This window comes from Danio rerio, chromosome 15 (assembly GCF_052040795.2).
Source record: "Danio rerio strain M-AB ecotype USA chromosome 15, GRCz13ab, whole genome shotgun sequence".
Taxonomy (NCBI): domain Eukaryota; kingdom Metazoa; phylum Chordata; class Actinopteri; order Cypriniformes; family Danionidae; genus Danio; species Danio rerio.
Genome location: NC_141035.1, coordinates 26,011,605 through 26,038,582, shown reverse-complemented (window position 1 = coordinate 26,038,582; position 26,978 = coordinate 26,011,605). Strand labels below are relative to the sequence as shown.

The 26,978-nt window shown below is 33.3% G+C and overlaps 1 protein-coding gene and 1 long non-coding RNA gene across 3 annotated transcripts in view; one reads left to right on the top strand and one right to left on the bottom strand.

Moving 5' to 3' along the window:
• Window positions 1-5,278: 5,278 nt before the first annotated feature.
• Window positions 5,279-10,068, bottom strand: LOC141377839 (uncharacterized). Its single transcript, XR_015509408.1, has 3 exons — window positions 9,746-10,068; window positions 9,017-9,367; window positions 5,279-8,937 (listed from the first exon to the last, which is right to left on the bottom strand). It is a non-coding gene; the product is annotated as an uncharacterized LOC141377839 (long non-coding RNA).
• The window catches only part of mcamb (melanoma cell adhesion molecule b), a 70,997-nt gene continuing 53,957 nt past the window's right edge, over window positions 9,939-26,978 (top strand). The window contains 1 exon segment of one of the 2 annotated variants that reach the window (NM_001012367.2): window positions 9,939-10,076. In NM_001012367.2, the coding sequence (NP_001012367.2) occupies window positions 10,025-10,076 (52 nt within the window). In that variant the 5' untranslated portion in view covers window positions 9,939-10,024. 2 annotated transcript variants of the gene reach the window in all.

Sequence of the window (26,978 nt, the reverse complement as noted above, 5' to 3'; positions counted from 1 at the left end):
TACCAAACAACAATAAAGAAGGTCATTACCCATTTTTTAGGGGTGAAACTGCACAATGTGTTACAGTTTCCATTATGTTTAGCATTTGACTGGATTGAGAGAGTAGATGTTGGTTTTACATGTTTTATGTATTTCTAAGTAAACAGGAATGCTAATTAGAACATTATATTGATTTACAGGTGTGTTGAACATTTAGAAATCTGTCTATGTTGGTGTTTTGTGGTTCATATTGTGAAGCAGGAGCTTAGCTTGCTTAGCTTGCTGTAGACTGATCAACAGAGATGCTTTGTTCAATGGCTGTTGTTAGCATGCTATTATGCGCCATTGTTTGGTAACAATGAGCTGGAAAAGCTTCAACAGATTACTTTGGTAAATCTAATTTTAGTTCGGTTCACTTGGTTTTCTGCTACATCTATAAAAATGTTTGTTTAGAGACTGTGTATTTGCCAAAATTAACAGAGTGAAATATTTTTCTTGACATGAGAAAATTTGTTTAGCACACATTAAACCCATTGTTAATGATGAATTGTTGGTTTACCTATTTACTTTCAGAAATAAAAGAACAAAAGTTGTCACTGAAACTACACCTTTGCACCTTTTTTAACTCTAAAGTGTGCAATAATTTATTCATTTTCTGTTAAACACAAAAAAGATATTTTAAAAGAATGACTATTGTTGGAAGCCATTGACTTATATAGTATTATTTTAAACGGTTTGGTTACATTCTCAAAACACATTTTTATTAGTGTGTTCAGTGTAAGTCAGAATCTTCAAAGTGAATAAATTTAATTTTGTAGGACCTAAAGTTTTACGTGTACACATGGAAAACACAAAACAAAATACAACAAACTGTTAATTATGTTCCTAATGTCCCCTAGAGTTCCTTCTGAACAGTTCTTAAAAGAACATTCATTCATTCATTCATTCATTCATTCATTCATTCATTCATTCTCCTTCAACTTAATCTCTGATTTATCAGAGGTTGCCACAGCGGAATGAACTGGCAACTTTCCAGCATATGTTTTTTGCAGTGCATACCCTTCCATTTACACACATAATCATACACTATGGCCAGTCTAGTTAATCTAATTCACCTATATATAGCGCATGTCTTTGGACTGTGGGAGAAACCAGGTTAAACTCCACACAGTAATGCCAACTGGCCCAACTGGGACTTGAACCAGCTACCTTCTTGCTGTGAGGCAACAGTGTTAACCACGGAGCCACTGTGCCACCCTTAAAAACATTTTTAATTTATTTTCAAGAACCTTAACATCTACACAGGATAGAAAGTTTCAATGCAAATTTCTTCATAAAGCCATCTATGCAGATAAATCATTCTTTTTCAGTTTATATCACAGAAGTAAGATGATTTGCAAACAAATTTCTTGGGAGTAAATTGTTAATTTTTGGTGAATTTTCCCTACATTTTAGAGCCTTAAGTGTACAAATTAGTATTTAAATCAGGGGTGTCAAACATACGGCCCACAGGCCAGATCAGGCCCGCAAATGGGTTTAATTTTGCCCGTGAGATGATTTTGTAAAGTATAAAAATGAGCTGCAAATTTTCAATAATAGAAACTGCTATTCCAATTGATGGCGCACATAGCAATTGCAAACTGTTAATTTAATCTGATCCAGAAGCCTGAATCAGCATCAGTTTGACAGCTTTCTCAGAGAGAAAAACCACATCTATGCCCTGCCATACCACATTGCGGTGCTCTCAAGAAGAAACGTTTTGATTTGTCAGTTCAGTAGTATGAAAATGTACGATTTTAAAAAGGAGGCATGGGACTCAACCACACCCCTAAACCCAACTGTGATTGGTGCACAAGCAAATCGTACTAAATTGTACAAATGAGATTGTACAAGTTCATACAAATTAGCCACTGATTAAAAAAAGTAATGAATTGCCGTGAGATAGTGTTGTCCTCAGGCTCCAGTTTTGCTTTATTTTGATCGTATTAAAACAGAGAAAACAATCCGAAGTTGTTTTAAAGTTATATATACCATGATTTTACCAGTCCGGCCCATTTTGGTAATAGATTTTCCTCCATATGGCCCCTGAGCTAAAATTAGTTTGATACCCCTAATTTAAATAGTTCATATAACCCACTTTTAAAGGGCACAGATTAATCTATGAGTTACCTGAATTTTGTGACTTTTTCATTTTTGGCATGTGAAGTGTAAAGTGTTGACAAGTGTTCTGGAATATAAAGTCTATACAAAGTTTAGATTAGGATTATGATATTTGTGGGACAATTTGAGCAACAGATGGAAATAATGACCTATTTCCACATAGCTAAATGGTAATATTCTTATTTTACACTTAAAGGTGTTTTCCCTTTCCTCTTTAGTACATGTATTTTTTGGTTGATCTCTGATGCGTAAATGTAATTTTTTTGTGTTGAATAAGTAAGTGTGGGTCTTTTTTCACTTTTTGTGGTTAAGTATGTTAGCCATGCCCAATACGTAAGACAGACATAACACAACAATTTAACTGAAAACACACATTTTCAGATTTTAAATAAAGATTACAAGGGCAAAAATTTTTTTTCTTGATGGCATGTTCAGATGAATTGTTCACCACAAAAATAGCAATGTAACATAACAAAATTCGTGAGTTTTGATTTAATTTGTACTTTAAAAAACTAATTCAGACTAAATTTGATCCTGAACGAGAGTATCCAAATTTTAGAGCAAACACTGGGTTAACTTGCAGATGGTGCTGTTTTGACTCAGGAAGTTTATCAAAAGCAATATAAGGAGAACTATTAATAGCCAGTCAGTTAGACAGAGCAATGGTGCAGCGGTCCATGAGCTTCTATGGGAAAACACAAACTCTCAACAGAAGAAACCACTGGTGTGTCGTCTGGTCACAACCTAGACTGCGACCTCACATACCACATCAGCCCACGGCTCCAGCCAAGTCCAACACTCTTAAAAAGACGCATAGGAAGGGGTAGAGAAAATATTGATTTGTTCAATTGGACAATCCCAAGGGTTTATATTCTTAGTCTGTGAAAGTTTGCCTTCCCAGCGTTGTCATTTTTACCAGGGCGTGATCCTTCTATCAGATTACCACAAACAAAGGAAATACCGATTCCGCACGTTGTAGAAATATTTATATCTATTATGGAAAAGTTTATATCTCTGTTTTCTTTAGACATTTTGTAAGATGTTTTCCTTTAAGCTAGCTAGACATAGCCAGACAGATTTGCAAGTTGATTTTCTGTTTTTCAGTAAAGTTGTTTCTTTTCTGAAATCTCTAAGCCATGTTTCTCTTGCCTTATAGCCTTTAGTTGAAGAGTTTATCACAGCTCCACTGCATTGATTACTTTGAATGAAGGGATGGACAATAATTGGTGAACTTCACTCAGAGTGGACTTCTTTTAATTGTTCCCAAGACCTCTAAACTTAAAAACTCAGAATAATATCATCGACACGCAAAAGATATTGAATGTTCAAATACAGTTAAAATAAGAATTATTACTCTTCCTCAATTATGAACCCCCTTGTATATGTTTGGCCCAATTTCGGTTTCACAGAAAGACGATTTGTTCAACATATTTCTAAACGTAATAAATTTAACAACTAATTTTTAAAAATTTTTGCCATGTTGACAGTGCATATTTTACTAAATGTTTTTTGAGATATTTATCTTAAAGTGCAATATAATGCCTTAACTATGTTAATTAGGCAGGTTAGTGTAATTAGGCAAGTCATTGTGTAACAAAGGAGTTGGGTGATGCTGAAGTGAGGATCCTCGTGCAGTTTATTTAAGAAGCTTTATCAGACAGGCAATTGTCAACAGTAGCATAAGAGTAATCCAGAATCAGTCAAAAACAGGTGAATGGACAGTGCAGGCAGTGAAAACTAGGGATAGCTGACTTGAAACTGATGTTTTGACTCAGCGTTGAGATCTCGAAGAACAAGTGTTTCGAAACACCCCACCGAATCATGATCCGAAATACCCAGGTCATGTGACTAAAGCGATTCAAAGCATAGGTCATTTCAAATGCGTTTTGAGACCTGGCAAATCTGTGTTTGACTGACAGGGTCGGAAAAAAATCTTAAATAGCCTTGTGGATTTTGTGTGTGCACAGATTTACTGTGCTGCAAATGGCCCGAGTTTGAATTCCAATTTGTAAAAATACTCTGAAATTATGACTTGATGTATTTCATTAATGTTACCTTTTTATGACCAAAACAAGATATTTATTCACAAAGTGTTCATTTCTATGTCAGACCAGTATTAAAACAACACACGCTACCAGAACAGAGCATTTAAAAACTATCATCCATAGCTGCATTACCCTAGATTTAAACGCATTATCTTGGCATGCTAGCCTGGAACTCTCACTGCTTCACTGAATCACTTGAAACCTCAACTTTACAACGTGGGGTTTAATACCTCAATTTGCTTAACTGTTTCTTTTCTGAAGCTGTTCCAGAGCGATGCATAATAAAATGAGCACTAGGTGTCACCGTAGAGATGGATTTCAAAACATTTTGAAGCTTTGACTCATTTACTTCAACTGTTTCAGTGATTTCGCCTCACAGCAAAAAGGTCGCTGGTTCGAGCCTCGGCTGGGTCAGTTGGCCAACCCCTGATTAATAAAGGGACTAAGCCGAAAAGAAAATGAATGAATGAATGTTTCAGTGTTTCATGAAGCCTCGCTTTGCCCACCACTAGCAAAAACAACAGGAACAATAAACTTAGACAAAGGGTCAAAACATGGTTAAACAAGAGAAGACAAGAAGACATTTTGTATAATTACAACGTGACAAGACAGGTCTGTGTTTGTGTGCTGTATATATAGTCCCTGTAATCAGTTTTTGAGCAGCTCTCAGCTGTGTATGTGTGTAATCAAATGAGAAATGGGACAGGTGTGTGTGTGTGTGGTGCATGACAGGATTTGTAGTTCTTCTGGTAACAGGATTGTAGACCAAGTAAAAGTGGGTGTTCTCCAGCAATCTATGAGGGTTGGATCACTGATGATTGTGACACATTGCATAACAATGATTTATTCTGTAGACGATCAAAAAAAATTTTGCTTAAGGGGGCTAATAATGTCGACCTTAAAATGTTTTTTTTTTTTTTTTTTTTTTTTTTAATAAACATCATTCTAGCCAAATTAAACAAATAAGACTTATTAAGACTCAAGCTGAAAAATATTATTGGAAATACTGTGAAAAGTTCCTTAAACATAATATGGGAAATATTTGTAAAAACAAAAATTTATAATTTTGAAGAATATTTTTAAATGATGTTATTAAGAGATCATTTATTCAAATAAACACGTACATGCATTTTTAACATTTTTGCATGCAACATATTTAGATCTTCTTATCACCACAGAAACAGCTTTATGCCATGATGAAGTCCACTGATGTCAGTGTCTCCTTGAGACAAACGCTGTTTTTGTGAAGTCTCTTTTACGCAGAATGGACCCTAAATGTCTTCTGCTCTCTGCCCTTGAGCCTCTTCAGTCCTCGGACGTTCACAGCCTCCACCCTTGTGTTTAAAAGACAATAAGCCCCTCTCATGCAAGCAGACAACTCCAAAAAACATTCCCCAGGGTTCAGAATGGAAAGAATGACTTCTTTCCTTCTTCCTTCCTGTCTTTGAAGGAAAGGCATGGGTCTTTCCACCACTTCAAGTAAGCAAGACAATGATATGAGCACTTTACAGATATGAATCAATCTGCTGGCTTATCAGCAGAAAGATTATGTCATTTTCTATTGTTTTTCAATGTTTTGTATTGTATTGTATGCTTTCAGTATTTTACGTATACTGTGGTTGAAAACATATACAGTTCTTAACCCTTTAATAGTCACTATAGGAAATACTTTTTAAAAATCCATCTTTTAATAAAACAACAAGCAGTATTTTTTTATTCACAAAAATTCAACTGTCATAGATGTTGAAGCTTCACCTGTATTTCGAAGTGGGAATCAACCCATTTTTCAAGCTGATTTGAATGAGTGAGAATTCTGAATCATTAGCCACTGTTTGGACATGATGAGAAAATAAAGTGCAAATAAACTGTAAAACTATAGATAAACTTTTAATAAAACTATACAAATATATTTGTACCACAAACCAGTGTTTTTAAAATTCATTTTTTAAGACAAATCATTAATTATTAAGAAATGGCTTCAATATCAAGCAGTAAGCTGTTTTCAACAGCCTTAACATAAATAGAAGCACAAAAAATTTCTTTCAGGAATTTTATTTATACCAAACTACCATATTCTCCATGTCAGTAGGTATTTCTAGACATTTATTCCAAAGCTCCTTAGCAGAGCTCTGCATAAATCTTGCATAAAACCCAAGCAAATTTAAGCCTGCTCTGATTCTTGTACATACACAGCGCTAATGTCCAGCATCTTTCCATTGGCTTTGGTCTTGACTAGTGCGGTTCAATGGCATTTGTGCTGGGAGTACAGTACAAATATGGCGGCAGTATTACAGAAATTTACCATAAATGAATAGATGTGAATTTACAGTAATTTACTGTAAAATAATGAACATCAAATTATAGATATTCACTCTAAAATAATGGCGGTTAAACTACAGAAATTTACCCTAAATTAACCAGCATTATATTACAGAAATTTACCGTAAAATAACGGATGTTAATTACAGAAATTTACTATAAAATATCAGCCGCTTAATTACAGAAATTTACTGTAAAATAACAGACATTAAATTACAGAAATTTACTCTAAAATAACGGGTGTTAAATTACAAACATTTACTGCAAAAAATGGACATTATATTACAGAAATTCACAGTAAAATAATGGACTTTAAATTGCAGAGAATAACTGTAAAATAACGGACGTTAAATTACAGAAATTTATTTTAAAAAAACAGACGTTAAATCACAGAAATTTACCCTAAAATAACAGACGTTAAATTGCAGAAATTTACTCTAAAATAACGGTGGTTAAACTACAGAATTCTACCCTAAAATAACGAAGATTAAATTACAGAAGTTCACCCTAAATTAACAGCGGGTAAATTACAGAAATTCACCCTAAAATAACGACAATTAAACTACGGAAATTCACCCTTAAATAACAGCATTAAATTATAGAAATGTACCCTAAAATAACAGACGTTAAAGTATAGAAATTTACCGTAAAATAACAGATGTTAAATTACAGAAAAAAAATTTTTCGGTAAATTTCTGTAATTTAAAGCCTGTTATTTTATGGTAAATTTCTGTAATTATACCGCTGTTATTTTACTTTTTTTTTTTCCAGCACCCCAACAGCCGAAAAAAAAACATAAAACAACTGATTTTTTTTTACAGTGTACTAAGGAAGTCAGTGTTTACAGTTTTCCAGTTTGTTTCAGAGTATCTTCTTTCTAAAGAACTCCTAAAGGGTGAGTAAATAATGAGAATATTTTAATTTTTTTGATGAACATAACTGGTCAATTTTGGCAACCCACGATAGATCTCACATACATATTTACATTGATATATGTGATTTAAAAACTTGACCAACCAAATTTGCATCTCTTGTTTTAATCATCAAAGCAGTGCCATATTTTCCTCCAGGTGTGCAAACATTATAGCTGTCTCCAGAGCACAGCTGTCAACATCACACTCACAAACTGCAGCCAGCATCCCATAATACCCCGGCAAATGCTGCCTTCACTTGAGTTTTTCATACTCAGCTCTCAAAGGGGGACTTAGTCGGTCCTGTGAGGGGATAAACCATGTCAAATTGATTTTCAGCCATAGTCCCACTGGAAATCTTTAGGCTATTTTCAAATACATATTCCTTCTTGTAATTAGTTCTCAGCAGTTGTGCATTGGATGGCTGATCAGATTACAGGCTCCCAATCTGTTTTTCATCCACTAATGGTAGACAGCTCAAATAAAGTCAATTTAGAAACTATTTAAAAACTAAAAGCCTCATTATCAAGAGCAATAGCATTTATAATGACCGCTGATAAATATAGAAAGCTCTGATTAGAAGATTTTAGGCTCCGTTAGTTAAATATATCAGGTCAAGCTCTTGTAATCGCACGTCAGAAAATGTTAGGTATACTGCAAGAGACATACACAACTCTAAATCTCTCAACATAGTTTCTAAATGTATTATGATAAGGAAACAGTGTAAATGAAGTCTTCAGTGTATACATCTTTAAGGAAACAATTAAGAGAACATGTGAAAATGTACTTTTTTTTTTTGCAATTTCAGTGATTAAAAATACATTTGGTGTCTGTCCCATGTTCTGGTCAACTATACATCAGTTATTATAAAAAGTCTAAATGTTTTGATTCACTTGACTCTGGTTTTTATATGCAGGGCTGGATCTGATTTTGCCCATGGATTAGTGACTGGATGGATTATTTGTCAATCTCATGTGATTGACCTGTTTCCCTAGGTAAGTTATTCTTTTAATTATGAGGTCACAAGAATTTAAATAATAATAATATGCACACATAAACCTTTTAACCTATAATAAATGTAGCAATATTTTCTAGAAATATGAATTGTCCATTTTAATTTCATGTTGACTTTAGAGAAAATATAATGTAAAGTTTTAAAATTCCAAAATCAAAATCTACCGTACACAATAGTTCACCCAAAAATAAAAATAATTACTCACTATTTACTCTCCATTTCAATTAAGTGACTCAAAACACAAAAGAAGATATTTTGAAAAAATCTAAAAACCTGCAACAACATCCATATAAAAACAAACATGGAGGTCAAAGGTTCAAAGTTTCCAACATTTTCCAAAATAACTTCCTTTTTGTTCAACAGAAGAAATGCATAATGTGTGAAACAAGTATAGGGCATGCAAATGATGTTGAACTATCCCGTAAGAGAAATAAAAAATCCTTAAAAGAACAGTTCACAAAAAACGCAAATTAACCTATTCTTTATGTACACTCAAGTGGCTCCAACACTAAAAAAAATATATTTAAAAATGATTCCTTGGATTATTTTTTTTTACATTAAGCAATTTATTTGGGCTAAACTTAAACAAGCAAATTAAGTTGATTATTATTAGGGCGACGCAGTGGCGCAGAAGGTAGTGCTGACGCCTCACAGCAAGAAGGTTGCTGGTTTGAGCCTCGGCTGGGTAAGTTGGCGTTTCTGTGTCCTGTCTCCCTGTGTTTGTGTGGGTTTCCTCTGGGTGCTCTCGTTTCCAAAGACATGTGGTACAGGTGAATTTAGTAGGCTAAATTGTCCGTAGTGTATGAGTGTGAATGAGTCTGTGTAGATGTTTCCCAGAGATGGGTTGTGGGTGGAAGGGCATCCGCTGCGTAAAAATTTGCTGGATAAGTTGTCGGTTCATACTGCTGTGGTGACCCTGGACAAATAAAGGGACTAAGCTGAAAAAAAAGAATGAATTATTATATTTAATTTGTTTAAATTCAATACAAACTAAATTATTAGCAACAGTTTTGCAGACATCATTTTTTCAGTGAACCCTTTATTAGTTTCTTTATTATGTTGATGAAAAAAGCAGATATTTTGGTGGAAGTTGAAAATCTGTAACCCTTAACTTTTGTAGGAAAAAAATAGGCTACTATGGATGTAACTGGTTACAGGTTTCCAACATTTTTCAAAATATCTTCTTTTGTGTTCAACAGAAGAATGAATGTGAAACAGTCTTAAACATGTAAGGAGGGATCAAATGATGCTAGAATTTTCTGTTTATGGGTACATTCTATCCCTTTAACTAAGTGGTTTAAAGGAAAGCTACTCACTATTCCTGAATTAAAGCCGTATTTGAAGATGAATGTGTCAAATTCCTTTAAGCTGATGAGAAATTATTATCGCCGATGTCCGTGTTTGATGTGTGTTACTGTATGAAGGCGTGAAGGGCGCAGCTCAGCACTCAGGCTCCTCCCACTGCTCTCTCTGGGCTCCAGGCGCGCTCACTGTAAACCTGTGCTGTCCAGCGCGGTTCTCCACTCTCTCTCTCTCGGTCAGTCAGTCAGTCAGTAATTGTTTCTTTCCAAACAGCAGAACCAAAATCTGGAGAAATGACCTACACCGCACTGCTGCTCGCGGGACTCGCCGTTCTCACCTGCAAAAGTAAGGCAAACTTTCAAATAAGCGTGACAGCATCTGGTTAAACAGTCGTCTGCAAAGTTTGTGCCTGAAATAGACTAATGTTGGCTGAGCTGAGGATTTCTGTGCAAGAGAGTAAGATGCTTTTCTAGTTCATGAGAAATAAGGAAAATATTGTACGAAATGCATTGGCATTAAGACTGAACACTATTCGTGGTGCATATTGGGTTATGAAATATTAACGGGGTGATTCAAATGCTTAACACGAATAATTTTTTTAATAATGTAAAGTATTTGAGTGATTGACGCATGGTTTAAATTGTAATGATAGAATATTGGTTATACCTGATATGAATGAAAAGTTGCAATAAACAAACAAACAAACAACGAAAATAATAAATAAATAAATAAATATGCATATTTAAAATACAGCATTCAAAGCTAATCCAATGTTTTATCTTTTTTAGTCAAAAAATACATTTATACTTGATTTCTTTTTAAATTATACACTAACTTTATTTTGTACATTATATATATATATATATATATATATATATATATATGTATGGTTTTAATATCCTTAAATTGTGAAAATATATTTAGTATAAAAGCCTTATATTATTAGTATTATTAGCAATAATATATTATAAGTACATATTTATATATATTTGTTATATAATTATGATATTATTCTGTATTGTATATTATTATCAATATGCCTAGCTAGCTTTATTGCTATATACAGTTGAAGTCAAAACGATTAGCCCTCCAGTGAATTAGTTTTTTTTTTTTTTATTTCCCAAATGATGTTTAACAGAGCAAGGGTTTTGTTTCTTTGTGTCTTATCTGTTTTATTTAGGCTAGAAAAAAAGGAGTTTTGAATTTTTAAAACCATTTAAGGTAAATATTATTAGCCTCCTTATGCAATATATTTGTTTTTGGGCTGCACAATATTGGAAAAAAACTGACAATGGAATATTTTCATTCACTACGATATATATTGCGATATAAATCAAATTTCAGCAGATGACTTGAATAGCTTGTAAAGATTGAGATTATTGTGTAGGGAAGCAAATCTGAATAAAATATATTAAAAAATGACAAGCAAAGTTAAATAAAACAGAGAAAACATACAAATAAACATTGATTTACGATTTTCTTGCTATAGTCAAACAGTATTCAGAAGCAGAAATTAAATAATCACTACCAACATTACCAACAACAACAACAACACTGTATCGTTTAAAATAATGAGTAAATAATTATATAATGTACAATTAATCTTTAAGCTACAAACATTTCATTTCATGTGCCCAAATGGCTTAACTTCCAACCCATACAGTCAGGTCTTAAAAACACATGCAAATAATAAAGGTTAAAATAAGAAATTAGTATGTTGATAATTATAATGTCTGGTCAACTATAATTCTAGATCCCTGCAATGTGATTATTGCAGAGTCGCACATTGTGATATTGATGCTGAAAGGATATATTGTGCAGCCCTAGTTTGTTTGATTGTCTACAGAACAAAGCACTGTTATACAATGACCTGCCTAATTACCCTAACTTGCCTAATTAACATAGTTAAACCTTTCAATTGCACTTTAAGCTGAAGACAAGTGTCTTGAAATATATCTAAATATTATGTGCTGTCATCATGGCAAAGATAAAATAAATGAGTTATTAGTAATTTAGTTATTAAAAAATGTCTAAAAATAAATATTGTTTCAGTTAAACAATATTTGGGCAAAACATATAATAATCTAATCTAATATTTCAGGAGAGCCAATAATTCTATTTTAGTTTAACAGACAAACACAAAAAAGCACTGGAATTTACTGGTAAAACAACATGATTGTTATGGACTAGCGATTGCACTTCAGTGAGGGGAGTGAAAGCAGTTTTGTGGCAGACACACAGTAGCAGGTTTATGTGGTTCTCTTTTCAGACCACGGGACTGTGGTTAGATAATGCCTGTGTTTTTAAGACAGCTTACCACGAGCTGATCTAATTTTTCTTGAATCACTGGATTCGCTGCTGATGTGTTTTGTGAATGTGTTAAATGATGGAGCAGCCTATACGTTTCTGTGTAATTAGTTGTGAGGACTGAGAAGGAAGGAACTGCGTCTCCACCAACAGCATTTTCATTGTTCACAAGCATCTGTTGACTGCTGTTTAAGTTCATAGTGTGACATTGTTTCCATTTTCTCTTTTATCCCCACATCTGTGCTAAACTTCCTCACTATTTCTTCATTTTTCCTTACACCTTGGCGTAATTATCCCCTCTTCCGCTTTTCCATTCATACTTTTCCTTATTGTACTGACCTCCTGTTTGAGCTCCTTCTTTCCTCCTCCTTCAGATAAGCAAACTTCCTTTCCTGCACACCTCTGGTGGATCTCTGACGTAATCTGTGTGGCACATCACATCCTGTTGCTGTTGATGATTTATACACATACAAGTAGAAAAGTTTTAAACTGCTGTGATCATCAAAATCAACTAGGTGATTTCTATTGGGTGAAAATAAGAATAAAAATAAAAATAAAATCCATATTTCTGACAAGGATAAAAGGGTCTCTGTAATGTGCTGAAATGATTTTTGCAGTTTTTACTTTTACATTAGTATAACAATTTTGCTGTTTATTCAAAAAGAAAAAAAGTTTTTCTACCTTTTACTTTGTTCATTCTTTTTTTCTAAACTTATAATTATCCGGTATATGATTCTGATGGTATGAAAACCTTGAAAAAAAATCACTGTTTTTTACAGTATGACGATATTGTGATTACTGCTCTAAAATGTTCTCTTTAAATGTGTTTTTTTTTCTCATTGAACACAAAATATTTTATTTGAAAACACATTTAGAATATTTTGAACAGTAAACATGTCAGTCTAAGTCATTAAAATAAACCATTGACTTCTGCCATCTTCAATAGTTAAAAAAACTACTTGAAAAGGGATTTTTTGATATCTTTCTTTTCTTTGAATATAAAGTAAGCCACTGCAATGTTCAGGTCCATAACAACTAAATAAATAGTTTAAAAAAAATTAAAAACTTTATAAACATTAGGAACGGTATAACAAAAAAATGCAACCGTTTTAATACCTTGCCTTTTCCAAACCACAGTAAAACTTAAAACCGGTTATCTTCCCATGCCTACCTTTTCTAGTTTTGCTATTTCCCCCCAAAATATTTTTTCCATTGTTTGTGTTCTCCAACCTGAAATGCACTAATCCACCCTTTTACCTTTACTTTTTCTTATTTTACCATTGCCTCAATATATTTGATTTTGAGAAACATTTCAAATATTTTAGAGCAGTAAACATGTCAGGCTGAATAATTAAAATGAATTATTGACTTCTGCTTCAAAAACACAGATTCCTTTACAACTTAAACAGCATCTTTTTTGGTGGAGATACTGTTGTCCTAAAAACGTAAATTAAAAATCTTACACATACCTTAGGAATGGTATTACAGAAAATGTTGGCGATTTTAAAACCTTGACTGTTCCAAACTGACTTTGAAAATGATTATTGTCCCATGCCTAGCTGTAGGTGAATTGGGTAAGCTAAATTGGCCATAGTGTATGTGCGTAAATGAGTGTGTATGGATGTTTCCCAGTGATGGGTTGCAGCTGGAAGGGCATCCTCTGCGTTGAATATGTGCTGGATAAGTTAGTGGTTCATTTCGCTGTGGCAACCCCTAATTAATAAAGGGAAAAAGCAGAAAAGAAAATGAATGAATGAATACTACTACTACTACTACTAATTATAATATTAATAATAAATTAGTGTTTATTTAATATTTGTATTATTTATTATTATTATTGTTTCGTTTTTTTTTTTTTTTTACTTTTTCACTTTTTGATTAAGGACTTCTTTTCCAAAAGATAAAAGAGCCAATATAGCTCAGTACTCTGATATAAATGGATCTGGTTAGGAAAATTAGATTTTTATCTGTGTAATATCATCCAGAAATGTCCCCCCAGTAATTCTAAATGCCCAGCACTTATTGCATTTACTGCATTTGATCTGTTTAAGTAATTAGGTAATCAAAGCCTGCTATGGATTCAGCAAATGTATGTATTATTTTTAGAGTCAAACCTTCAAAGCTTTATTCAAAGCTTTATTTATTATTAAGCAAATACAATTTATGCGATAAAACAGTCCACATTTCAGAGTTGTTTATTAAAGGGACTGTTCACCCAGAAATGAAATGTCTGCTATCGTTCCATACCCTTCACCCTGTTCAAATGTCTTTCTTCTGTTCAACACAAAATAGAAAATATTGTGCCACCCATTGACTTCCATAGTAATTGTTTACCTACTATAGAAGTCAATGAGTGCCAGGATCCAGCGTTCTTCAAATATATCTTCTTTTGTGTTCAACACATAAAATAAACTCATAAAGGTTGTAAACCACCAGACAATTTTTTATGGCATTTAAATTTGGGTCAACCATGCCATTAGTTTGTGAGTATTTTATATAGACAAATAGTTGTTCTTCCACACAGTCATATTTTCCTAGAGATTAGAGATGAACATAAAACAGTGTGAACATGTTCTCTACTCATATATGGTGTTGTGTTTGCTGTCTGGTTTGACTGTGTGTTTGAGCATAAAGTGAACAAAGCTTCTGTGACTACAGCCGCTTTTATGTGCTTGGTACGAAGAGATGCCTTCCTCTCTGAGTCACTGACTGAATGACTTACAACATTTCAGTTTCATCGTCTCAACATTTAAGCTGATAAAGAAACAAAGTGCCTTTCTGGTCAGCAGCTAATTAAGGGTTAAAGGCCATTCTCCATCTCAGGACTATGCCAAAAATGATGAGCTTTTATTCTTACAAAGGCATGTAGTAAAAGAGAAAAGGTCTTTGTATATTGTTCAAGTTTAATATGAGGAAATAGTGTTTTTTGAAAACATGCTAGTGCTACAGTTTTTAAATTGTAAAGTTGCTCATTCAAGTGAAATTCTTCTGGTTTATTTAAATAGATTACTGATGCATTAAGCACATTTTTAGTCCAAGTATGATACTGAAGTGGAGATCTTGCCTTACCTCAGAGAATAAATGAAAGATGTTGCATAAAATTCCTTAAACATGTCACTTTGAACCATTTAGCGTGATCATGTCATGGTCAGAAGCAAATTTACAGAATAAAATAGATAAAACATAAAAAATTGACTAATAAAGCAGTTTGGAAACATTGTAAATCATTGAAGAAGAATTCAACATGTCTCAATAAAGTTTGGAGCACATAAGGAGTTAAAGTGCGCACCTATAAATCCATTATTTCTTTTCTAAGAAAAGAAATAGGTCCAAAAACAACAGCTTATTACAATACGTATATTGCAATAAGAAGGTTGCTGGTTCGAGCCTCGACTGAGTCAATTGGCATACCTGTGTGGAGTTTGCCTGTTCTCCCCGTGTTCGTGTGGGTTTCCTCTAGGTGCTCCGGTTTTCCCCACAAGTCCAAAGACATGCGGTGTAAGTGTATTGGGTAAGCTAAATTGTTTGGAGTGTATGTGTGCGAATGAGCTAGATAAGTTGGCGGTCCATTCCACTGTGGTGACCCCTGATTAATAAAGGAACTAAGCCTAAAAAATAATTGGATGAATGTCATTAACTTGAGATTAGACTTCTTCTTTGCTTGAGTTTTTTTCAGAATAAGCATACAGTCAATCCTTATGCAGGAGCCAAAGAGAAAGAGTCCTCTAAGTGGCAGAAGCACATGTCATGAGTGATAATTGCTGCATGCCTTGTGTTCACTGTGTGCTTCAGTCCAGTGGGTCTGCAGTGTTTGTTGTTGCTTTATTTGAGTGATGGATAGCAGCTGACCATCCATTAGTGTTCAATCATTTCCCCTTTATGCTGCTCTGTGTCTCTGCTCAGATCTACAGCTTCTCCAGTGTGGCCTCCTGCCATGCGGTTTCCAGGAATAATCAGCAGGCTTATGATGCCTGGATGTGCATTTCTTTTTTGTTCAGTCTTTATCAATTCGTTCTTATAACAGAAGAAGAAACGTGCTCCTGGCTATGATATTCTGTTTCTATCAGTGTTGTATAAATATCTGTCTGGGTAATGCAGTATTGTTGAGATTATAGGCTGACAGAATCCAGATCTCTGCCGGCAGAAAAAGCCCAGCACTCTTGTTAAACTATTGCATTATAAACTTGTGTTTTAGTGGGCTTTGGAGAAAAGTCATAATTGCATTGATAAGTTGGTTTCCTTTTGTTTTAAGGAGATTTGTTTATTCAAATGTCCTGTTTTTGGTGGGATTTTATAATAATTACGATATATTTTAAAATATGTATACATACATACATACATTTATAATTAATTAAATATATGAATTTTATATGTATTACATTCAGAAATATTTTTGGTGCTTGTTTGAACTACTCATTTAAATTTAGCTGAATCAACACTTTTTTTTTTACAGTGCATAATAGTACAGCAAACTTCACTATAACATTTTTTTCAACTCAATCGATTTGTGTTGGGACAACATGAAGGAATTAAGTTAACTAATAAATTTTTACAAATGTAAGTGGATTTAACATAAAACAATTAAGTTGTCCCCCCAAAAAACTCAAGAGTTATGTTTCAGCTCAATTGAAATAAGTAGTTTGACAAACATGCATTGCTTTATTCATTTTTTTTGTCTTAGTCCCTTTATTAATCTGGGGTCGTCACAGCAAAATGAACTGCGAGCTCTGGAACTGTGAAAAAATATGAAACTTCTACTCAGAAATGCCAACTGACCCAGTCAGGGCTCGATCCAGTGACCTTCTTGCTGTGAGGAAATTGTGCCACCGTGACGTCTTTTGAACAAACAACAAACTTAATTTTTTGAGTGTTCTTATCGGACCTTAAGATGAGATGACCTCAAGATTAAAATGAGACAAAACAAGTATTAATTTTAGCCAAAACTAAACAAATTGATGTTATTTTAATTCCTTTTAAACACATTTTTTAGAATAAAATAAGTTATCATGACTTTTTGAAAACTGCATAAAAAATGTAATTAGACTATAAATCTTACTCAAAAATTTGAAATAGGAATTCTTAATAGGAAAAAGTTGGCATAATCGGAATATATCAATCAAAATCTGAGCCTCATTTTATAAGTCTCATTTCAGAAGTTTTTATAGACTTGGTAAATGTGAATTAATATAAATTTTACATGAGCATTTTTTATGGAATTGGATTTTTTCCAATTTTTTATGCCAAGCTGTTAAATATTTTTTATATTAAACAATACATTTAAAAAAGAAAGACAAAAAAAAAAAAAAAAAACGTAAGTCTTAATCCTTACATTGTGTAAAACTAGAAGAAACATAAGTTTTTTTTGTCCATCAGAATTAAAGGGGTTGCACACCAGATGCGCCACCCATGACAGTTGGAAATATTGCACACCAGATGTGCACATTTGAATGTTAATTAATATGAAACTATTCAGATGGCGCTCTGTGGCTCGGCAGAAATATGAACAGTATCATAGCTGGGTGTCGTAGAGAGCCACTGACTTGGGGTGCCAGTGTGCATACACTGTTAGAAATCAATGTTTAAAATTCAAAATGCATGGTGCTGCGTGTTGTCGAGTGGCGCATCAGCTGTGCGACCCTCTTTAGAGTTGAATATCACTGTTACAAAGTCATTACTTGAATTTCCTGAAAGATATTTTTAAGTTGAACTAATAGTGTAAGTTTGGGTCAATTCTATTTCATCCTCTAATTTGTATATTGTTTATTTTTGGGGGTATTAAATCAGCTCCCATTTAAAAACATGTTAAGATAACACTGTAATGTTCTCAAGTATGCTAATACATACAATTCTCAATGATCACTTGCTATACTTATGTCTAGAGCGCAGTTTATTGGAATGCAGTAAGTTACTCTGCCATAACTTTTCACTCAAAAGTTTTTTTTACGAAAGCATGCTGCTTATCAGGTCATGACCATTAATATAATACTTTCACTTCCCAGAAAGAGCATAAAAAGCCTCATAAGGGGCTTAGTGTGTGTTAGTAAGTGTAAGAGAAAAAAGATTTAGATAATTGTGACTTTAAACTCTTTCCTAATGATATTGGAAGCTTCTGAACTTTAAGTGAGCAGCGATATATGAGGCTCCGCAGTTCTTTTGTGTCTGGATTGATTAATGCATGATTCGATGCAGCTTAGGCATTTTCAGTTAAATATATGTAATTACTCTATGCCTCCATTAGATATGGCACAAATGATAGCATTTCAGGAGCTGCAAAAGTTCATGTGCACTTTAAAGTTTTTAAGCAAATGTTAATGACATGGTGGTCAGTGCAATTAAATACTATTGTATATGGATATCATCCAGTAATAAAAATGAATGAATAAATTGGAATTAAAAAAGAGAAAGCCCTCTGACATGATTAAAGTATAATGTAAAAATGAATTATAAATGTACATTCGGAGAAATCACTTTCAGATCTGTGCATGTTGCATCACTTTTAAAGCAGTTTTATCAAGCGCTTAGCCTTTTAATGTTATTTGCAGCTATAAGGGATGTGAAATAAAAGTCTGCATTGGAAGCAGTTGAAAAGAATTGTCGGCTGTCAGATTTTATTTTACTGTGTAGGGTTCTGTGTACACTGTAAGATTGATGACAAAAAGTCATGACTACAAATGTTTGGTATTTTAATAAGTTAATCAGGTTTCAACTATGCTTTTTAAGATATGCAACGTTCATTTTTAGTTGAGTCATTTGAATGAGAGTTGAGCTGACTAGAAAAGTTAATTTGATTACCTAAAACAATAAGGCAGCAAAATACTTTTAAATAGTGTATAAGGGTATTTTGATAGCTTTATTTAACAGTGTTTTTGTCAAAGGTTAAATAGTTAGGAAATTCCTTAAAAAAATTACAAAAATCTTTGAAAAATGAATCCAAAATACCAACACAGGGTCATTGTGAAAACGAACCCCCACATACATTTCTGGAGAGCGCGAATTATGTATCCAGAGCTACGTATGGCTGCATTTCATTTTTAAAATAAATGCTATGAAGAGGTATGACACCACCAACGGCTTCTGTTTCTTTTCGGTCTCCCTGCTAACTGCTTACATTCATTTTTATCAAGCGCTTAGCCTTTTAATGTTATTAGCAGCTATAAAGGATGTGAAATAAAAGTCTGCATTGGAAGCAGATGAAAAGAATTGTCGGCTGTCAGATTATATTTTACTGTGTAGGGTTCTGTGTACACTGTAAGATTGATGACAAAAAGTCACGACTACAAATGTTTGGTATTTTAATAAGTTAATCAGGTTTCAACTATGCTTTTTAAGATATGCAACGTTCATTTTTAGTTGAGTCATTTGAATGAGAGTTGAGCTGACTAGAAAAGTTAATTTGATTACCTAAAACAATAAGGCAGCAAGATACTTTTAAATAGTGTATAAGGGTATTTTGATAGCTTTATTTAACAGTGTTTTTGTCAAAGGTTAAATAGTTAGGAAATTCCTTAAAAAATTACAAAAATCTTTGGATAATGAATCCAAAATACCAACACAGGGTCATTGTGAAAACGAACCTCCACATACATTTCTGGAGAGCGCGAATTATGTATCCAGAGCTACGTATGGCTGCATTTCATTTTTAAAATAAATGCTATGAAGAGGTATGACACCACCAACGGCTTCTGTTTCTTTTCGGTCTCCCTGCTAACTGCTTACCTTCATGTGGATGGCTTTTCCACTATTACCAGACTAGAGATGCAAAGAGGAGTTAACCATGCTGATGGGGTTCAAGTCCGGCAATGAACGGTTCCAGAAAGCAGGTTAAACAAAAGTCCAAAATAAAATAGATAAGTAAATAACAGGGTGAGAACATGGTGAGATCTAAAATTGTGATTGAAATTAGGTGGCCACGTGGGCTTTTCTTTTTCTGGATTACTTAAAAGCACTGTTAGCTGGGTTTAGGGAAGGTGGCAGGTCAATCAGTGCTTTTAAAAAAAACTATTGGTTGAGTTTAGGCAAGGGGAAGGATGGCGGGATCGGTCGGTTAGTCAGTCAGTCGATAGCAGCCTCTGGTGGATTTACGTGAGAACAGCAAGTGCGAATGGCACTCACGAGACATATTTGAGATCAGGAAAAGTGTACACGGTGGCCTCGGTGGATTCTTGAAAAACAAAAACTGAAAAATCTACTAGGATGCATTTCGCGATCTCCAGAAATGTAGATAGGGGTACATATCAATAATTATCCTGGGTTGCAACATACACCCTAAATCAACCCATAACCCTAACCCAAACTCAATGTTGTGAATATTTTTCATATACTTGTGTAATTACACTGTTTTAAAGATACTGTTTTACTTAACAAAAATGTAATTACAATAATTTTGATGTTTACTAGAGCACCTTAAAAACTTAAGACAACAATTTTCTGAGATAAACTTAATTCAAGATAAAGTCTCAAAAACAAGCCACATATGCAGTCTTCTCTTTCAAATATTATCTTGTTTAAAGGATGTCGTTTCTTAAATACTGATTAAGAGATGTGTTTGCAGTGTAGCCAAAAGCTGTTTAATGTTACCAAAACTGACTGCAGATCTCTGGACATGTTCCCATAATGCGTTCCCTGTTCTGTTAGCGGTCCCAGCAAACAGCTGCCCACAGCTGGCATTCAAACAATCAGAGAGCCTGCTGAAGTTCAAGTTTCAGACAGCGGGTCCAGGCCACCCCCATCACACCAGCCCTCCTGCTGCGTTACAGAAATGAGTCATATGATTCACTACGATTACTCCAACATCGAGTCTGCTCTCAGACTCATTTCCTTTTATGACCCGCACATGGTAAACCTATCCTATATACTTCCACTGTTTGCTATTGTCAACATTTGAGAATGTGGTTGTGTGTTACTACACCGAAAAAAAGGTTTTGACAGTGTTTTTGTAGGCTTAAACATAATTATGATGAGTGAAACGGCTTACTGAACGTAAAGAAATGCAGGTGTGACTTGATTTTTTCCCATCAGGATTGTATTGATTGAATGCAGGCATACCCTCAGATAAATAATTTTTTTAAATTCTATGCTGCATTTGGTAGATTTGGATCTACCTGGCACCCGAACAAAAATATATAAATTTATTAATTTTTTGTAAATTCAGTGGTTTTCTTTAAAATTGGAGTACGCCAGCTCCACTATACAGCCGTTGTTTGCTTTGCTGGATTTCACATCAGTCATGTTCTGGAAATAAAAACTGACTTTTTAAAATCAAATTTAGCTCAGATGTTGTTCAATGTTAAACTAAATGAATGATTAATCTAATAATATTTAATAGTACACTGTAATTGCCATAAAGTTTACAGTATTACTGGCAAGTGGTAATTTTTAATTTACAATGTGCTTGTAAATTTTTGCCAGCAATGCTATAAAAATTGCCACTAATACTGTAGAATTTACAACTTTAAACTGTAAAACTGCACTGTAAATAATTACAATTGTGCTTTAAAACTACAACACAGTTGCAATTGTTAATGTACAGTGCACTTGTAAATTTTACTGTATTACTGGCAACCAAAATTGCTAGTAACACTTTAAACTTTACAATATTTTTTTTATAGTGTAGAATTTGATCAGAATTGTACATTATCCATGTTACTGTATAGAAAAGTCCACTAATCAGAGAGCAAAGGGGGTCAAATGGTGTCCAATATAGTAATCAAAAGTGTTCCTTTTTTGACAAGAAGTAACTTTGTGGCTGCATTGGGATCTTTCCAGATGGAGGAGGTTACATGTGGGTTGGAAAAGCGGTCTTGCTGAGCAGTTTGTGTGAATGTATGTTTGCTTTTGAGATCTGTAGAACAAGCTACAGTTCTAGCTGTGGATTTCAGCATGAAGGTGATGCATTTTGAGACAAAGTTCACTGCCAGCAAATCTGTTATATACAGTATATTCAAAGTTTTAATGTTTAAAACATTTTAAAAGTGAAAAAATGACACTAGCATTCAAAAGTTGTGGATTGGTAAAATATCCCTTATGTGTGACAGTAAAGGTATAAGCTGTACTATTATGAAATAGTATTCATTTATTTATTGAAATATATTTTAACCTGTAATTTATTCCTGTGATTAATTATTAGTATTACCACACTCTTCCATGACATACACAATCATTCTAATATGTTGATTTTGTTCTCAAGAAACATTTCTTATTTTTATCAATACCAAAAAGGTTTTGCTGCTTACTATTTTTGTTTAAACGACGACATTCTCAATTCTTTCATGAAAAGAAGGTTTGTAACAGTATTTATTTGAAATAGAAATGTTCTGTAACATTATTGGTGCTTTTACTATTAATATAATTTTTTATTATTATCATTATAATCAATTGTCTTTACCTTTTGAAATATTCCATGTGATCTTGCTAAATAAATAAATTTTAATAAATTCTATGATGTTTTTCTTTTAAAATTATGCTATTTTAAACCAATTTTAAACAAATATTAATTATGTAGACTTTGTCTCAGTTTTTAACATATTTAATTTTATATTATTGATGACCTGAATGAAAACAGAAGACAGATCCTTTTTTCACTTTCTTTCTCTGACTAAACACACACAACTGTCCCCTTCAAACAAATACTTTTAGAATGAGAACACTGGTAATGATAGACATAGTCAATTTAGGTATTTAATGCAACATATACCAGTTGCATAGCTTTATAAAAACTTTTTATTTACCATGTTTTTTGAAACTATGATTAATTTTCATTTTTGAAAAATAAGAGGTTTAGCAAAATGTTCAAGAAGCTCTCTTTCATAGTGCTTAGCTTAAAAAATGACAAAAAGCATCATTAAAGAATCATATGAGAATATATTTTGTGCTGCAAATTGTATTCTAAAGTTGAATTGATTTTTGTGAGAAGTAGCTATATTCTAAAAATAACCCTGTTGTCACTATTAACCTTTACTGTATAGAAATGAGTAGATTAGACATCCTTCTTTATGTCCCACAGGAAAAAAAAGTCATACAAGTAATACAAATACCAAAATAAGACAATAATGTCACATCCTGTTCATATTTTGTCCAAAAACAAAGGCCGGTTTAAAAAGTTATCCAGAACCTTGGCTTATTTTTAGGGACACATGATGTATAATGGTTAGAGGAAACAGTATTGTGGTCTGAAGACAGAAGTCTTCAATTTTCAAAAGTCGCCAGGGCCCATAGGTCTGCCCGCTAGGAACTCAGTAGGCCTGAATGTGGCTCTTGTTTTGGAGGTCTGGAGGCTGTGTCGAGGCCTCAGAGGAACTGCTCTGTGCTCAGCTCTGGCCATGTGCTACAGTCAAACAGATTCGAACATTCTGAAAGCCTGCTACTCTAACTTAATGTGAACAAATCTTGTACAACTTTCCGGTAAAAAGGATTTGTTTGCTCATAAATGAATATTCCCTGATTACTTACTTTTTCAGGATGCACATGACTTTCTTTCTTTAGCCATGCAAAAAGAAAACTTTTAGAGAGAAACAAACCAAGATTTTTTTCACTTAATGCAAGTGGACATGACAGCTTTGTCCACTAACACTGCAACAATGTGGATGAAAAATTGGTTTAAATTTAGACAGCTTTAATAATATCTGAGTTATAATATTTGATAACAATTCTGATAATGCTTCTCCCTAATTTTAAATCAAAACTGCCATGTAATTTTTTTCCCCTGTAAATTAAAGTTTTGTGAATTTTTTTTTTTATTTGTTGTGATTGCAGAGCTGGGAGGCTTTTGAACTTAACCGGTATAATAATAATAATAATAATAATAATAATAATAATAATAATAATAATAACTAGAACCTAAAGTTTGTTGACAAACTTTGATGTTGGTTAGAGAAAGACAACGTGAACGTGCTAGGACTGGGAATGGCACTAGGCAATGGCTAAAATGTTTATGGCTAATCTAGTTGCTAATGTAAACTAGGTTATTAAATGGCAACCCTCATGTACATGTTTGATCAAATCTTAATACTTAGTAATAATTTCTAGCATATGTTATTGCACTTAGATAATCATTAATAGCATGTAGCTAATCATTGTTAGCATTTGGCTATTCATTGTTACCATGGATAGTGCACAGGAAATCCCATTTGCTAGCATGAGTCAAATGAGCCAATACCCAGGTCCCTATGATGTTCTGATGTAGAGATATTGCTGTTTTTGAAAAGTTGGTAGGTTTGCCTGTTTTGTTGGTATGGGAAAAATTGACAGCTTAGTGATGATACATCAAAGCTTCTTGCCAATATGAGTGATATAAATCAACTTGATGTCCCTAGGACAGTCAAAAAATGAACTTGGACATTATGTAAAAATGGCTTGCCATATTTTATGGAAAATATAATGCTTACTAAATGTGTGATGCGGGTACACATTTAGTTAAGTTAAACTTACTTGCCATATTTTGAAAAATATAACACTTAAAAATTATTTACTGGAAAAATATATGTTTGATAAACCTGAAATGATATATCAATAAACTCTAATGCAGAACACAGCTTTTGGCCAAATTTGGGGATTGTAGCAAAAAAAGTCCTAAGAGCAGATAGAATTGGTCTGATGACAGGATAACAATAATAATATGTTTAAGTATGATAACAATGTGTTGGTTTTCTCAAGCCAACGTAATAATAATATAAAAGTATTGGGCTTTGGAAAATGACTAAAATCTGAAAACAATATCAACATACATACCTTTTCTGTAAATTAATGCAATATATATGATCATATTTCTAAATTTTTTTTATTAAGAACATATAAATATAAAATAAATATGAATAAATTACAATCACTTTCCAAAAACTAATGATTTCAGATTTCTTCCAGATTTTTTTAAGGTTCCGACTTGCTCACCATGCTGTTATTCAAGTTTTCCCCACTCATCCAAATGATGTAGACAGACAATGTATTTTCCGGCACCATGAAATAAACAGTAGAGCATAATACGAAGTAGACTTTTTATTTTATCCATACGAGATATATGGATATTACAGAGCCCGCAAAGTTTAGTATAATCATTTATTTTTGATTAAAAAATTTTTTGAGGCAGCTTAAATATGGACATTGGACCATATACAAACTTGTGGCAAATGTTAGAGGAATGTCTGGAAAAAAAATCTCTTTAGCTGATGAAAAAACCCTCACATACATCTTGGATGACCTGGCCAATATATAAACAAAGTAAAATGCATACCAAACTATAAAAATATAAAAGAATGCTTAAATGATGTGGGAAGAATGAGTTTACAGCTGTTTGCTATGAATGGGTCACAGTGCATGTGTCTAAAGTGGTCTATTTATTAAATGGATCTGAGTTGTATTAATGAATCCCTTTACATCAGTGTAATGTGGTATGAAATCAAGTATTTTACGCCACTTAGATCAGTGGTTTGTCAGTTTGGATGGTGGAGTACTGCAGGGCACAATACGTCATTATAGTTGTACATCAGTCTTGAGTTTGTTATGAGTTCATTCAGAATATTTGGTTGGCAAGTGATATTTCACAATGTATACTTAAGAAATGTAAATATTTTCAGGGCATGGTCAAATGATTTTAAACAGAGCTGCAGGGCAGTTTTGGAGAACATCAGTGTGTCAGCATACAAATCTGAACTATTACATAAAAACTATCCTATGTTTTGTAAATCATGTTGTGTTGAATCTGCTGTCTCGTGCCATTGGGTTTCACCGTGAGCGGTTTAACGCTCAATTTAAAGCCTGCATGGCAGCAGTTAAGTAAACTGCTATCATGATTGGCCTCATTTTTGTGGTCTTCTGAAACTATTTAGCAATGACGCATTCTTAAAATAGAGCTCTGGATCATCTTGTGCAGGAGATCAGGATGGAAATTATGAGTTGAGGACAGCTAGAGGGTGATTGTCCTCTGAATGGAGGTAGTGTCTTTCAACAGCCCTTAAAATGTGAAACACACACAACTATATATTTAATTACTAATAATCACATGGCAATGAATCTAGAATTAAAGCTCCCTTTCTAAATTTATAGAGCTGCCTAGTAGAGAACCTAATTAGTGAACCGAGGGAAATGCACGATATAATAGGCACAGAAAAAGTGTTACACTATGTTAAATAAAGTATAGTTTCCCAAAAAACGTTTACTAAAGCATTCTTAATATAATACGCTTTTCTGACTGTAAAAATTTTTTTTTGAATGTCAAAGGTTCTTCATGGAACAATAAATGTGATTAAAGAACACTTAAGTATGGGGATTAATTCGAACATTTAGCTATCTGGTTATTATCTTGCATATTGGTTATAGTACTGACAAATATATATCACGCTAATGTCTTATTCTGTTTTACTAAATTCTGATCTAAATATCTCAAACTTCTTCATTGAGGCAACGGTCATAAACATGGAAATGTTTCCCTTTATGAAAGTAGACTGTACTTTTATTTTTAAGAGTGGTGTAGAAACAATAAAAGTGGATAAATATTAAAATTAAATGTTTTTTTTATTATACTGAACTTTTTAAGGCAGATCTTGCATGCACAGGCAATTCATGCTATGACGAATAAACAAACAATTCAATCACAATTGTAACATATACTGTCAGTAGACTCAGTAAAATCCATTAAGTAAAATAATTTTTGAGAATGTGGAGAAATTTAAAAGGGGTGGTCCACAGTGTATTTTTAGGGCTTGGTTGTGTTTATAAGATGCAAAGCAATGTGTGTTCATGCTTCATTTATAGAAAATCACATACTTTTTTCATATATTATATATCTATAACCAGTGGTGGAAAGAGTACTGAAAAATCATACTCAAGTAAAAATACCACTACTTGACTAAAAATGTTGTGCGAGTAGAGTAAAAGTATCTGTTGTAAATATTACTCAGAGTATGAGTAAAAGTAGCCCTTTCAAAAGTACTCAAGAGTACTGAGTTG